A 16,693-nucleotide genomic window follows, 5' to 3' on the forward strand; every position below is an offset into this window, starting at 1 on the left:
TTATTCTTCTTTATGACTGAATAATATTACATTGTGTTTATATACCACAGTTTCTTTGTGCATTCGTTTGTTGAAGGACACCTAGGTTGGTTCCATAGTTTAGCTTTTGTGAGTTGAGCTGCTATAAACATTGATGTGGCTGTGTCACTGTTGTATGCTGATTTAAAGTCCTTTGAGTATAAACCAAGGAGTGGGATAACTGGGTGGTTGCATTCCAAGTTTTCTGACTAATCTCCATACCACTTGCATCAATTTGCAGTCCCACCAGCAATGTATGAGTGTACTTTCCCCCCGACATTCATGCCAGCATTTATTGTTGCTTATATTCTTTTTTTTTTTTTTTTTTTTTGCGGTACTGGGGATCGAACTCAGGGCCTTGTGCTTGCAAGGCAAGCACTCTACCAGCTGAGCTGTCTCCCCAGCCCTTATATTCTTGATAATTGCCATTCTGAATGGAGTGAGATGAAATCTTAGGGTAGTTTTGATTTGCATTTCTCTAATTGCTAGAGATGTTGAACATTTTTTCATATATTTGTTGTTCGATTGTATAGCTTCTTCTGTGAAGTGTCTGCTCAGTTCCCAGCCCTTTTATTGATTGGGTTATTTGATTTTTTGGTGTTAAGTTTTTTGAGTTCTTAATACATCCTAGAGATTAATGCTTTATCTAAGGTACATGTGGTAAAGATTTTCTCCCAATCTGTAGGCTCTCTCTTCACATTATTGTTTCTTTTGCTGAGAAGAAGGTTTTTGATTCCTATAAATATTTATGAGTTTTGCAGTTACTTGAAAACAGTTTGATTCTTTCAGATCTCTCTTTTAAGATTTGTTAGTAAATATCAGAGCAGTGCTCAATCTAAGGTTAACTGTTTCCCGCTACTGACCTAATGACCCTTTTGCATACTTGTACCTAATGTCCTGTCATGGGCTTTTCCAGTCTGTCTGTGGAAATAGATACTGTTTCTGGCCTGTGTGAATGCTGAGCTCCCTTCCTTCCAATCCGTCTAGCTGATTCTCCCATCCCCACTATTAAAATAGTTTCCTCATACTCATAGGCCTGTCAGTACTCCACTGAATACTTGAGGAGGACCCTGTGCAGATGTCCACAGCTTGCTCTGTGTAGCTCTCTTCTCTCTGGTACTTTATCTTTCAAACTCTTGCCACTTTGGACTCTTTGGTGCTCTCTTAGCACCTTCGTCTTAGCTCAGGGTGTCTGCTAGCCTCTGAGTCCTCCCTCTTCATCCATGGTTTGGATTTTCTCTCAAGGCATTAAGGTGAGAAATCAAGAGACATACCTCACTTGTGTCTCATCTTTTGTAAATCATAGTCCTTTGTTGACTGCTGGTGTTCATCGTTTTGAAAGCTGGTTTGGGGGCTGGGGTTGTAGCTCAGTGGTATATTGCTTGCCTAGCATGTGTGAGTCACTGGGTTTGAACCTCAGCACCACATAAAAAAACAATAATGATAAAAATAAAGGTATTGTGTAAAAAAAAAAAAAAAAGAAAAGCATGGTTTTGTGTACTTTGATATACTTTTAGTTTTAGCCAAGAAGGTTAATTTAGTCCTTGTTCATCTTGTTTGGAAACAGAAATGTCACTAGTTTAATTTTGAATTAACAGAATTATGTGTTTTTAAAAATAAATATATAGAGAGAATAGTATTTTAACTATCAGGAGTTTATAACTGCTTTTCAATGTCTTTTACTAACTGAAAATCGTCAGTAACAATATAAAAACATTATGAAAAAGGACAACAATTGGTAATGCTATAATATGTAATGCAGTTTATTCTCCATTATTGAAATATTATTTAGCTAAAACTTCTTGGATTCTCAATGACAAGTACATAATCTTTTTACTATTTTAAAATAATTTTAGCCAGGCACAGTGGCATGCCCCTATAATCATAGCCACTTGGCAGGGGTGAGTGGGGGGTGGTGAGACATGAGCCTAGGAATTTGAGATGAGCTTGAGCAACATAGTGAGACCCTTTCCCAAAAATAAATAAACAAATGTAATAAAATAATTTAAGGTAATTAATAAGTGTTATTTTTTTGAGTGGTTTTAGGTTCACAGCAAAATTCACAGCAGAAAGTAGAGAGTTTCCATCTAACTCTTATCCCTATACATTCATAGTCTCCTCCTTTATTGATTACCTCCTACCAGGTTGGTATATGTGTTCAGTTGAAGAACCTTTATCAACACATCGTTATCATCCAAACTCCATAGTTCATATTAGTGTTCACTCTTGGTGTTGTATATTCTATGGGTTTAGATAGATGTATGATGATATCTACCTACCATTATATCATACATAGTAGTTTCATCACCCTAAAAATTCTGTGTTCTCTGCCTGTTCATCCCACTCTCCTTCCTAACCTTGGCAGCCACTAATTGTTTTATTGCCTCTATACTTTTGTCTCTTTCAGAATGAGATAAAATTGGAATCATATAGTATATAACCGTTTCTTTTACTTAGTAATATGCTTTTAAGTTTACTCCATTTCTTTCTTGGTTTGATAACAGCTAATTTTTTGGTGATCAATAATAGTTCATTGTCTGGATGTACTACATTTTATTTTTCCTTATGCCTACTGAGGATATGTTGGTTTCTTCCCAATTTTAGCAATTATGAATAAAGCTGCTATGAACATGTTTAGGTTTTTAAAAATTATTTATTTTTAAATTTCTACAGACTGCCTTTTGATTCATTGTACACAAATGGGGTGCATCATTTCATTTCTGTGGTTGTACATGATGTAGATTCATACTATTCATGTAATCATACGTGTACATAGGGTAATGATGTCTGTCACGTTCCACCATTTTTCATACCCCCCTCCCTCTCATTTCCTTCTATGTAATCTAAAGTTACCCCATCTTATCTCACTCCCCACACCCCAACTCCCATTATATATCATTCTCCACTTATCAGGGAAAACATTCAGCCTTTGGTTTTTTGGGATTGGCTTGTTTCACTTTATCATGATATTCTCCAATTCCATCCATTTATTTGCAAAGGCCATAATATTATTATTCTTTATGGCTGAATAATATTCCATTGTGTATATATACCACAGTTTTTTTATCCATTCATCTGTTGAAGGGCATCTAGGTTGGTTCCACAATCTAGCTATTGTGAACTGAGCTGCTATAAACATTGATGTGGCTGTGTTTCTGTAGTATGCTGATTTTGAGTCCTTTGGGTATAAACCAAGGAGTGGGATTACTGGATCAAAAGGCGGGTCCATTTCAAGTTTAGATTTTTGTTTGGACCTTTTACCATTTTTAATATATGACTAGGTAATAAGAAGACTGGGTAAACACTTCAGTCCAGTTTTAATTTTTTTGTTTTGTTTTGTTTTGTTTTTGTGGTGTAAAACCTAGGAGTGTTTTACCAATGAGTTACATCCCAACCCTTTTCATTTTTTATTTTGAGACATGGTTTTGCTGAGTTGCCTAGGCTGGCCCTAAACTCACAATCCTGCTTCAGCCTCCTGAATAGCTGGGATTATAAGTGCATATGCCACCACATATGGCTTTTCCTCTCCTCTTTTCTTTTTTCTTTGAGAGAGGATCTCATTAACGTTGCCCAGGCTGACTTTGAACTTGTGATCCTCCTACCTCAGCCTCCTGAGCACAGTTTTAGATTTTAAAAAGTAAAGGTTCAAGAGAAATTCATGTTGAAGGAAACTATGTGCCATTAGAGTTGTTAAGTTTGACATTTAAAAACCAGAAATTCTGCCTCTCATCTCTAAAAATGAGATGAGAGTCTCTTATTCTAGGGAATCCCTGATCTTCCTTTCTCAGGTCTAAAAAGTATAGATTAATATCTTTTTAAAATTAGATAACTTTAAGTCTGTAATGCATTTACAGAAATTGAATTAGGAACCAATTTTGAGGTAAAAACCTTTTTTGGCCATTGCATACTGTTGAAAAAATATGGGGTCTGGAGCCAGATGACTATGTTCACATCTTGTCTCTATCACTTACAACATGGAACAAGTTACTAAATTTAAGCCTTCATTTCCCTAAATAACTATGAGAATACAAGTAGTGTCTATGCCTTAGGATTGGGGTAAAAAATGAAATGTAATTGAATGTAAAGCGCATGGCCTAGTACTTAGTAAATGATCAGTAATAGTAGCTATTGTCATTATAGAGCTTATTATTTAGTAATTTATTGTATCTCTGTAAGTTACAATTCTTTCAGATCCTTTAAAATGTAATAAGTTATATTCCTAAAGGCAGAATTTGAAATAGTGAGTTTGAAAAAACTGAGACTTTATATTCCAATGTGTAAAAATTGTTTCTGGTGTTCTTGATTTATTTTTTTAAAAATGTCTGAAAATGATGATGTCCTTTGATATTAACTGAATAGAGTATTCATAATTAAGGAACTTTTTTCATTTATGCTGTCTCATCCTAGACTATCTTATATCATACCATCTCCTGACCAAACTACTCCAGCTCTCTGACTGGTTTCTCTACACCTAACCTTGCTTTTTTCTAGTTGTCCACAATATAACCATAGAAATATCTTTCTGTGGGTTCTCTTTGCTTTTAGGATAAGGCCTAAAAACTTTAATATGGTTTTCATGACCCTGTGTGATTAGGACTTTGCTAGTTTAGTTTCTCTTGCTCTCTCTGCGTCTACCTACATTTTGCATCTGTTTCTTCCTTTCTGATCTCATTTCAGTGCCTCAGAACCTCCATTCTCTTTCTTCCCTCTTGCCTCTTCCACTCTATTCCCATCTTATATATGTTTCAGATGTTACCTTAAACCCTTCTTTTTCTGGAAAGCCTTTCCTGACCTCTTGCCCTAGCCATACCCCTCTGCCTGGTTTATGTCCTACTCTCATCAGGCTTAAAATTGTTTCACCAGTACCTTCTCCCTAAGATTATATACACCTTAAAATTAAGAATTTTATTAGTGTTGTTCGTGACTTTGGTCCTGGTGCCTAGCACAATGCCACACTCAGGTTTGTGGTAAATATTTGTGGAATGAATGAGTTTGGGTATTTAGAAAGTTTTAAGTTGTGTCTCTAGTTATCTGTAATAATTGCATTGTCACCTTTTTAGTTAACATGCCCTATTTCTTATAGATATTACTTCAAAACAATTTCTAAAAAATGAATTTATTTTAGGATTAAGAAGGAACCCCCCCCACCATTTATTGGTGTTTTCTATCAAGCACAGTGTTGGTTATTTGAAGTAAATTGTTTCATTTGATTCTTAACTATCAATGTAGAATATTCTTTACTCTATTTTACCATTAGAGAGACAATCTCTGGGTAGATAACTTGTTCAAGGTCAAGTGGCTAAAAAAGGACAGATATGGATTCAGCTAGAAGGCTTTCTGCTCTAGAGCCTGTATTCTTCTGCTCTACTTCTGCTATCTTCTCCAATTTAATATCTGCAATAAATAATATATATATATTAAAAGAAATTTCTTATAATTAACTATAAGATTCTTGCTTTTAGGGTTTGAGATACTTTTTTATTAATAATTAGTAATATTTCATTACAGTTCTTTAACAGTGTTTTACTTATGTGACATAGAGTACATACTGTATATGTTGATAATAAAGATGAAATCTGCTACAGTAATTTTGAATTCAGGGAAGAAATTATATCACAATGTCAAAGGAATTAATTTTAAGAGCTATTGTTTTGTCACATCAGGCTGTAAAAAGTGGCTGATTCTCTTGATCATTTTCAGGAACTATTTTTGCATATGGACAAACTGGAACAGGCAAAACTTTTACCATGGAAGGTGTTCGAGCTGTTCCTGAACTTAGAGGAATCATTCCCAATTCATTTGCTCACATATTTGGTCATATTGCAAAAGCAGAGGGTGATACAAGGTAAAAGGGAATTCTTTTATTTTCTATTAATGAGAAATCAAACACAATAAAGTTGTACAGTTATAAACTTTATAAACACATTTTAAGACTGGTCCCATAAATATTTCACTGCTTTTTATGTGCTTAAAATATTTTATTTATAGATTTTTGGTTCGAGTGTCCTATTTGGAAATATATAATGAAGAAGTTCGTGACCTTTTGGGCAAGGATCAGACACAGAGATTAGAGGTAAGGGTAACTGAAATTGGAGTACTTTGCAAAGCAGTAGAATGTTCACTAAATTAAGAACCTTTTTGTCCAAAAAATACTTTTAATATCATAAATAATCTTGTACATTTATTTCTTACAAGTATAGACATGGGAGGGGAGAGTTACTGAAGCAAGACTTCTGAGACAAGTAGTAAATGATGTCAATTTGACATTACTGCAAATTATTAACCTTTTAAAATAGACAATATTAATATTAAATTTTTTATTGAAATCGCATTTTCAGCAAAACAGGTGAATAACATGTAGAATAACAGTAGAATGGGATGTAGAATAATAGTAGACATTACTGTAGGATGGTGTGGAATATATGCAGAACAGCCATGGCCACCATTACTGAGCTTTTCCAATTGTGTAGGCATTTGATGTAGTCAATGGTAGTTGATAGTAGCCATATTTCATTTCATTTAATATTCTTGGCAGTTTATTTTTACTGATGTGGAAAATGAAATTTACAGGGGTTTCATTAATTGCTTAAGGTCATGTAGCAAATGGATGGCAGTTTCATCTAGGATTAAGAGAATGGTTTCTGGGGTCCTGCTATCTTAGCTTGTTCTAATTCTGATCTTGATCAAATTACCTTAACCTCTGTGAGTCTTAGTTCTGTCACATGAAAATGGAAATAATTATAGGATCTACTTCATAAGATAGTTGCCATCATTAACAAATTAAAACCAAGTGTTTAAATCGGTGTATGACATGTAATAATACTAAAATAATATATTTTTAATGATAAAATAATACATTTTTTGTTTTAAGCCTATATAAACAGTTTTGGTACAGTGTATTGGAGCATTAAGAATTTTTTGTTGGGCTGGGGTTGTAGCTTAGTGGTAGAGTGCTTGCCTAGCATGTGTGAGGAACAGGGTTTGATCCTCAGCACTACATAAAAATAAATAAATAAAATAAAGGTATTGTGTTCATCAACAACTAAAAGTATTTTTAAAAGAATTATTTTTTGAATAATGAAGGCATATTTTGTAATAACATGTACATGGAAAATTGTAGAAACAAATTTCTTTGTTGTTAGTTATCATCTTTAGTTTTGATATACTGTTTTTTCCTCCAAAAAGTTTATTGTTTTATCTTCCAAACTTTTAGAGAAAAAAATTATTTAGAAGAAACCTTTCTGGTTTTGTATTTTTAATTATAGATCAGATTTATTCTTAGGAACATTCTTGTCAATGGTTCTCAACCTTATTAGACCTAGTGCTTGTTTGTTTGTTTTGTATTCCGGGGATTGAACTCAGGATCACTTGACCACTGAGCCCCATCCCCAGCCCTATTTTGTATTTTATTTAGAGACAGGGTCTCACTGAGTTGCTTAGCATCTCTCTTTTGCTGAGACTGACTTTGAACTCACGATCCTCCTTCTTCAACCTCCTGAGCTGCTAGGATTACAGACATGTGCCACCATGCCCGACTAGTGCTTGTTTTTTATAACATTTTGTAATGCCCTATTGACTATCCTGAAATGTAATTCACAGATGATAAAATCTACCAACACACATAATTTAAAAAAAGTTAGTATACTGCCCTACTGTAATAAAAAAGAGAATAACAGTAATTTAAAATACTAGTACTTCAATATGGAAATGTTTAGATGGAGGATCACAGTTGATGACATGATGAAATAGTTAGAGGCATGGAGAATCACCATGACTGCAAGAGCTACAGATGCAGAATGTTACAGGTATGTCGTATTGGTAATCTGAACACTTGATTGGTGTCATGGTCAATAACATGGTCTTTTAAAACAGTGATTAGCTTTTGGTAGAATTCTGAGAAAAATGAAGTACATTCTTAGTTTTTCTATATTTCTGTATTATTATTACTATTTTGGAAAAGCACCTTTGTCTTTATATCTTAGTCTCAAATAATTATGAATAGTTTTTCAATCCATATAAATATCTAGTAGGACATTCAAACTTATATGGGACACTTGTTCTTTGGGTGAGCCCTCCCACCCTTTTCAGAATGTTTAGTATCCTTGCTCCCTGCCTATAAATACTACTTGTATTTCAAGTGAACCATAAACGCCCCCACAGATTTCTAAAACATTCTTTGGCAGCGGGGTGAGTGCCTTCGTGAGATCCATTGTTTTAGTGTCATAAACTGTATTTGTTATAGAAGTTAAATTTTTTATGACTTTGTTTTGGTGCTAGGAATTGAACCCAAGGCTTTGTACATATTAAGCGCATTTTTAAATCTTTAACAAATTCAGGATTGTATTTTATTTCTTCATCTTTCATAGCTAATCAGTTATTAATTGAATTTTAAATTAATATATGACAGGAAAAGACCTTTGAGTTTATGAAGACCAGTGGTTCACAGATGTGAGCTTGAGGAATGTTTCCAATTGGTAGTGAGGTGAATGTAGAAAGTGCTTAAAGGGCTGGGGACATAGCTCAGTTGGTAGAGTACTTGCCTTGCAAGCACAAGGCCCTGGGTTCAATGTCCAGCATAGCAAAAAAAAAAAAGAAAAAAAAAATGCTTAAAAACTTCCATAGCAATTTGGCATTGTCATTGCATGCAAGTACTTTTGTATTTTAAAACATTTTAGTTTACCAGATTAGAAATGTACACGTTGTCCTCTACCATAGATTTTTTTTTTTTAGAGGCAAATTATAAATAACAAATTGTGGAAGAATTACTGTGATAAGTGTAAAGTCTTACTTTTTTTTTTTTTTAGGTTAAAGAAAGGCCTGATGTGGGAGTTTATATCAAAGATTTATCAGCTTATGTGGTAAATAATGCTGATGATATGGATAGAATTATGACGCTAGGCCATAAAAATCGTAAGTATGGTGCATAATTGCGATTGAATGTATACATGTTGAATAGACTGGTCAAAAGGCAAAACCAGTGTGGTCTTTGCTGTATAGAGATTGAACTTTAAGGTTTCTTGAAATTCTTTCCCTTTGATTAGTTACTATGTAGAGAAAATAAATAAAGATATCAGATTGTTTTCCTTGCTGACCAAAAGTTTTCTTTTTAATCGTGCTAATCTTTGAAACTCTCATATAATTGTCTCTTACTAGTTATACTAAATATTTATTGAGTACTTAGTAAGTGGGAAGTACTTGTGCTAGTGCTTCATGAGGATGATGTCTTTTAATCCTCACTGTAGTCTATGGAGATATTAAATTCCTGCCTTTTGAATGAGCAGTTGAGACTTAGTTTAAGTAACTTTTTAAGGTTCTCTGTCACTTAAGTTGCCAAGTGACAGAGTAAGTATTTGAATATAGGCTATGAGTATTAACCAGGCACTATTTTTTTTGGTGCTGGGGATCGAACCCAGGGCTTTGTGCTTGCAAGGCAAGCACTCTACTGACTGAGCTATCTCCCCAACCCCACTGCTTCCTTTTTGTTGACAGGGAAAGCAAAACAAAATTATATCAAAATCATATTTATTTCAGTAGTTGTTTTATGTTTTTAATCTAAAGAAGAAGAAGCTTCAGCAATATTTAAAATATACATGCCCAAGGCCTAGTACTAGTGATGTTACCAATAGCAATTAGAGGTTAGAGATAAATGATGAATATAGAAAATGAAAAAAATTAAGTTTGACTTAATTAAAATTGACTTGACTATAGACCTAGCAAACACAAAGAATTTAAACATTAAAATATTCTGTTTTTATATACAAACTAACAGAAAGAAAAGTGACCAAATCTTAACAGAAAAATGAGCAAAAGATAATGTGTGTTATTCACAGAAAAATTATACAGAGCAGTAAGCATATGAAATGACTTCACAAGTAATCAGGACAAAGCAGATTAAAACAACAGTAAGAGATATGCTTTTTGGTGCGGGGTGGGAGGCAGGGGATTGACTCAGTGGCATTTAACCACTGAGCTACATCCCCAACCCTTTTTATTTTGAGACAATCTCACTAAGTTACTTAGGGCCTCACTAAGTTGCTGAGACTGGCTTCAAACTTGCCATCCTCAACCTCCTGAGCTGCCAGGATTATAGGCCTGTGCCACTGTGCCCAGCTCCAGATTGTTTTATGCTTTAAAGAAATGGGCACTGGGGTGGGAGTGGAAATTGATATGGCATTTTTGAAGGGCAGTATTAACAGTATCTATTAACGTTTAAAAAATATGCTCCTTTTGATCCAGTATTTCTAACCCTTGATAGTCTAGAAAAATATTTTTAGATGTAAACAATCGACCATCAATAAAACAGTTTTTTATAATCATGGTTCAAAAATACTATGTATCCTATGTATGTGTATAGGAGATAATGTTAAATGAGGGAAAAACAAGATAAAATGAGACCTAACATACTGTGGAAGCATATTTGTGTATCACTACTGATCAAATGATGTTTGAAAAGTGGCTATCAAATTTAATAGCTATATTTTTTGGAGAAAATTCATAATTTGATTTAAAAGAAGATAGAAAAATATAGTATGGAATCTCAGATCCCTGTGTTTTCTTTCATTAATTCTATCTATCCCTCATATATATCACTTCTTTGTTCTTTCACTAATTTTTTATTTACTTTCTTTCATTGGACTTTATCAGTGCAGTTTACATTATAATTATATGACTTCTAATATAGTCACATGCTAATATACTCTTAATATCTGATTTCTAAAATCAAAGTTAGCATAGAGAAGTTCTGCATGAATATGTAGTAGGAAAATAATTTCAACATTAGGTAAAATGAATGCTTTTAAAAATACTTTGGAATTTAAGATAAAAAACTAGCATGTTACTATTGTGAAAAACCAAGCATGTTTATGCAATATATTAATGTAAAAATTTACATATACATGAATATTATGTAAATTTTAAGTGAACGCTTTTGTTTTTGCCTTATAGAAATGGGATCAAACTATATATTCCTCTTACTTGACTTTAAAAAATTCAAATGCTAGATGGGCATGTGGTACATACCTGTAATCCCAGCAGTTTGGGAGGCTGAGGCAGGAGGATCACAAGTTTAAAGTCAGTATCAGCAATTTAGCTAGGCCCTAGGCAACTTAGTGAGATCCTGTGTCAGAATTAAAAACAAACAAACAAACAAATGAAAGGGCTAGGGATGTGGTTCAGTGTTAAGTGTCCCTGGTTTCAATCCTGGGTACTCCCAACTCCAAATTCAAATGATATGAACATCTTCCACACCATTGGATACAGATGTACTTTTTTTTTTAAAAGACTGCTTAGTAGTCCATAGTATGACTATTCTGTAATTGATTAACTGTGATCCTATTTGTTTCTGGTCTTTCATTGTTGCGAACAATGCTACACTGTATATTCCTGCATTATCTAAAGTACACTTGCAAGTGTTTCTACGGTTTAGTTTGCTAGAACATAATTCTCTTCAGAGAGAGCTGAATCAGCAGTAATTGTTCCAGTTATTTAACATGTGTTTCTTCTTTATGTGTAATTTTTTTTTTTTTTTAATTTTCAAGAGTGGGAGGAAGGGGGTTCTGAATATTTTGCCCAGGCTGGTCTTGAACTGCTGGGATCAAGGGATCCCCCTCCCTCAACCTCCCAAGTACCTGAGACTATATAGGCACACACCACCATGTGTGGCTTTGTAAATTATTTATTTTTTAGACAGTAATGTTTGAGATTGAAATTTAAGTATTTCATGTTAAAATTGTCTTTAATATGAGAAACATTACAAATTTCTTTTGTTATCAACATAAATTGTAAGAGAAACTTCATATAATGGCTTAATACACACCTTTTATGGTTTAGCTATGTTCTTCAGCTTTTACTATGATGCTATTAAACTAATCTATTACTATGCATATTACTATGCTATTTTAAACTAGTCTGGGTATTTAATTATTATTGAAGGCACTCTCTGTTACAGTTTTTAAGGATTTCCTTCCTTTATTAAAGGTTCTGTTGGTGCAACTAATATGAACGAACATAGTTCCCGTTCCCATGCCATCTTTACAATTACTATAGAATGTAGTGAAAAAGGCGTCGATGGTAATATGCATGTCAGGATGGGGAAGCTTCATCTTGTAGATCTTGCTGTAAGTAACAGGATATTGCTCAAGGAATAACTTTTGCTATGAGATCCATTTATCTCATAAATAAGAATTAAGATGGAAAGGTATGAGATTTTTAAATTGTTACTTGTGTTTAACTTACTACTTCTTATGGAATATTTCAAATGTAAATGAAAGTAGACTAGCGTAATGATTCCTTATGTTCTCATCACCCAGCTTTAACAGTTATCAATTCATGACCAGTCTTGTTTCATCTATTCTTATCCACTTCTTCCCTTCCTTAATTTTTTGAATTCCAGATGTCATATCAGGTATTTTACTATTAAATTGCATTTAAAAAAAAATCCTTGAAAAGAATATTCTGTATTATGATTTTAATTTTAACTTGAGGTTTGTCTCTGTATATTGCTAGGGCTCAGAAAGACAAGCAAAAACTGGAGCTACTGGACAGCGCCTGAAGGAAGCTACAAAAATCAATCTTTCACTTTCCACCCTTGGTAATGTAATTTCTGCCTTGGTTGATGGAAAAAGCACTCATGTGCCTTATCGTAACTCTAAATTGACTCGTCTTCTTCAGGATTCTTTAGGAGGAAACTCAAAAACCATGATGGTAAGACATAATTTGTGGTGTTGTTAACATCAGGCAAATATAAGATTCTAATTTCTGTCCATAAGTTGTATAAATAACATTTTAAAAACTGACTGATTTGGACTGGAGCTGTAGTATACCATATGTATTAGTCTGCAGTAGTATCATTTGGAAGCCCATATAATTGACACTTTCTTTTTCTTTTTAAATATTTTTTTAGTTGCCAGTGAATCTTTTATTTATTTATCTGTGGTGCTGAGTATCAAACCCAGGGTCTCACATATGCCAGGAAAGTGCTCTACCACTGAGTCACAACTCCAGCCCAACACTTTCTTTTTCAAGAAGGTCAAAGTGCATATGTGCTTCAGACATTTGTTCTGATTTATTTGTAGTGGTGCTATTAATTAATGGTAGTGTAAAATGATTTATATTTCTAATTCAACAGTGTGCAAATATCGGGCCAGCAGATTATAATTATGATGAAACTATTAGTACATTACGGTATGCCAACCGTGCTAAGAATATTAAAAATAAAGCTAGAATTAATGAAGATCCAAAGGATGCTCTGCTTCGTCAGTTTCAGAAAGAAATAGAAGAACTGAAGAAAAAACTGGAAGAAGGTAACTGCTTTGAAAAATATTAATTTTGGCTAAAAGTTTGTTGGTTAACTGGTAAGTGTTCTAACAGAAATCATCTATTAAATTTTTTGAGCCTCTAACATTAATATTTAAAAGAATATTTCTGAAAAATAACTTTTTTGTTTTTTGTTTTTTTGGTAGTGATGAGGACTTGAACTCAGGGCCTTAGTGCATGCTAGGCAAGCACTTAGCCAACTGAGCTATATCCTCAGCTAGCCCTGAAAAATACTTGATACCTAGCATTTTCATATTAAGTTTAAGATTCCATAATATTTGTATTTTTTAAAATTAAAGCTGTCATCTTTATTCCGATAATCTTTTGTAGATTTCCTATGTCCACTTGCTAAATAATGAATTTTTATCTGTGTGTAAACGCAGATTCTACTGTGGATGTATTATAAAAAAGACTAGAGTTCTGGCTTTGTGATTAGTATTACTCACTTTTGTTTAAAGTGAAGAAAGATATCAGACAGTTGTTTTTGATATCAGTAAAAATGCATTACATGACCTTAAAATATGCTTTCATACTTAAATTTGGATGTGAGGGTCTATTTTGGAAATTCTTTTTCTTTTTCTTTTTCTCTTTCTTTCTTTTTTTTAAAGCACTGGGGATTGAACCCAGGGGTGCTTTACCACTGAGCTATAACCCCAGTCTTTTTTATTTTTTATTTTGAGACAGGGTCTCACTGAATTGCTTAGGGTCTCACTGAGTTGCTGAGGCTAGCTTTGAACTTGTAATCCTCCTGCCTCAGCCTCCTAAGTTGCTGGAGTTACAGGTATGTGCCACTGCACCTGACTGGAAATGATTTTCTAACATGATAATGCAAAATGGTTAGGAAGTTTAAAGGTCTTATTCATGAGGGTAAGAAACTTCTCAATCATCATTAAGTACCTAGTCACTCCCTGCACCTTCATGTTAGGGACAGATAGGTCTTTCTGATTGGCATAGAGCTCCTCTGTGTATCACATAAATAGAGGGCTTAGAAAGGCACTTTTGTAGCCTTTGGGGAAACTAGTTACATCACAGGTGAAATTTAGAGATGCTAACCCCATCACATGTTTGGAGAAGGTGCTGATTCAATCGACTAGAGTAAAATAATTGAGAAAAAGCAGAGAGTGAACTAATGAAATTTGGTGTTTTAAATGTGACCACTAGGTGGTATTTATAGCCACTATGTTTTAAAGAGTTTTAACTTCTTGGTTATGTTGATGTTGAGTGCATATCTTTATTTTGCATGTCTTTATTTTTAACATTTTTAGGTGGCAGAATATACTTAACAAAATGTACCATTTTAACCATGTTTAAGTGTGCAGTTTAGGTGCATTAAGTGCATTCATATTTTTGTGCTAGTTATTATCTCTCTTCATCTCCAGAACTTTTTTATCATCCCAGACAGAAACTCTGTACCCATTAAATACCAATTCTCCATTCCTTTCTCCCCCAAGTCCCTGAGAACCACTATTCTACATTTGATCATTCTAGGTACCTTGTGTAAGTAAAATCATACAGTATTTGTCCTTTGATCTGGCTTATTCACTTAGCATAATGCCTTCAAAGTTCATCCATGTTTGTAGCATGTCACAATTTATTTCCTTTTTAAGGCCGAATAGTATGCCAGTGTGTTTATGTATGTGTACACACACACACACACACACACACACACACACACTCTCTCTCTCTCTCTCTCTCTCTCTCTCTCTCTCTCTCTCTCTCTCTCTCCCTCCCTCCTCTCTCTCCTCTCTCTCTCTTACACTCTACAATTTGTTTATCCATTTATCTATTGATGGATATTTGGGTTGCTTCCACCTTTGGCCTGTGTGACTTGCTGTTGTGTTCATGATGCAGATAGTTCTTGCTTTAAATGTTTTAGATACAAAACAACAGTAGAGGGGCTGGAATTGTAGCTCAATGGTAGGGTGCTTGCCTAGCAAATGTGAGGCACTGGGTTTGATCCTCAACACCACATAAAAAATAACAAATAAATAAAATAAAAATTAAAAAAAATAGAATCACTGGAAATAGGTAATACTATTTTTTAGCACATTTCATTTGTTCTGTAGTTTTGTTTTTATAACAGTTAATAGAGTTGATCATATAAACAATAAAAGGTAGGCAAAAGCATTAATTTTATAAACTTTATTTTAAAATTATTTGACTTACAGAAAATTTATATAGTATAGAGAGTTTCTATATACCCTTCATTACCCTTCATCTGGCTACCTAGTGTTAATGTCTGTCACAGTACCATTCATTATTAAAACTAGGAAATTTACATCAATAACATCTCAATTAATCGATATGCTGTATTAAATTTTGCCAGTTATCCTTCCAGTGTCTTCTTTTAAGACCATGACTCAATCCAGGATCACACACAATAGGTTTATTAGTCATTCCCCCCCCCCCCCCCCCCGTCTTTTTAATCTCCTCCAATTTCCTTAGTCCCTTTTGGTTTTCAAAATCTTGACACTTCAGGACTAGGGATGTGACTCAGTGGTACAGAGCTTGCCTAACATGTGCAAGGTCCTGGATTTGATCCTCAGCACTACAAAAAGAAAATGAATAATCTTGACTTTCCTGAAGAGTACTGGTCCTATATGTTTAGACTGTCCTTTAATTTGGACTGATCTATAGTTCTTTCATAGTTATTCTGAAGCCTTCTCCACTGTAAATCTATTATTTTTTTCATTAGGAATTAATATGTACCTTGTGGGGAGATAACTTTGAGATTCTGCAAATATCCTATTTCTCCTGCTAAGAAACAGGACTAAAGGTGGTACTTCTAATTTTAGCATCTATCAGTGGTTCATGCCTGTGACAATAACTCTGTTGCATTTTTCAATGATGATTTTCTATTATCATTCATTTTGTTTAGTGTTTGGAATTCTTTTCCTAGGAAGAACAGTCTCTTTTCCATTTATTTATTCAAATATTTATTTAGCCTGTGGGTTACAGTCCAGTACTTTTATCATTTATTATGTTGCTCATATTGTCACAGTTTTGGCTATTAGGAGCTCTAGCAGGGTAGTTCCTATATCCTTTCAGCATGTTCTCATCAGGCACCTGCTTTTTTTTATGGTCCTGCAAGATGAAGTTTTAGGCTCATTTTGTATCTTCTCTACCATGACCTTAGAATACATTTCTCCCTGGTTCCTTTTATTGGAGAATGGTATATAGAACAGGACACTAGATATGGTCATTGCTGATAAGGCATCATTGTGTCTAGGCTCAAAGAACAAAACATTTTAAATGATTCCTTTACCTAAGACACTGTGTTCTCTTTCCAGCCTTTATTTATAAGTATATTATTATTTAGTTGCAATTTGTATGTATTTTACTTTTTTCCCCCAGTTACCTT

General features: G+C 33.9%; 1 protein-coding gene across 2 annotated transcripts in view; it reads left to right on the forward strand.

The window, feature by feature from the left end:
* Positions 1 to 16,693, forward strand: part of Kif3a (kinesin family member 3A) — a 42,253-nt gene that overhangs the window by 10,573 nt on the left and 14,987 nt on the right. For both annotated transcript variants that reach the window (XM_047556698.1, XM_047556697.1), the window contains exons 3-8: positions 5,719 to 5,863; positions 6,007 to 6,091; positions 8,823 to 8,928; positions 11,995 to 12,134; positions 12,523 to 12,720; positions 13,145 to 13,319. In XM_047556698.1, coding sequence (XP_047412654.1) covers positions 5,719 to 5,863; positions 6,007 to 6,091; positions 8,823 to 8,928; positions 11,995 to 12,134; positions 12,523 to 12,720; positions 13,145 to 13,319 — 849 coding nt within the window. The remainder of the gene's footprint in view (positions 1 to 5,718; positions 5,864 to 6,006; positions 6,092 to 8,822; positions 8,929 to 11,994; positions 12,135 to 12,522; positions 12,721 to 13,144; positions 13,320 to 16,693) is intronic.

This window comes from Sciurus carolinensis, chromosome 6, assembly GCF_902686445.1.
Source record: "Sciurus carolinensis chromosome 6, mSciCar1.2, whole genome shotgun sequence".
In the NCBI taxonomy this organism is placed as follows: Eukaryota; Metazoa; Chordata; class Mammalia; order Rodentia; family Sciuridae; genus Sciurus; species Sciurus carolinensis.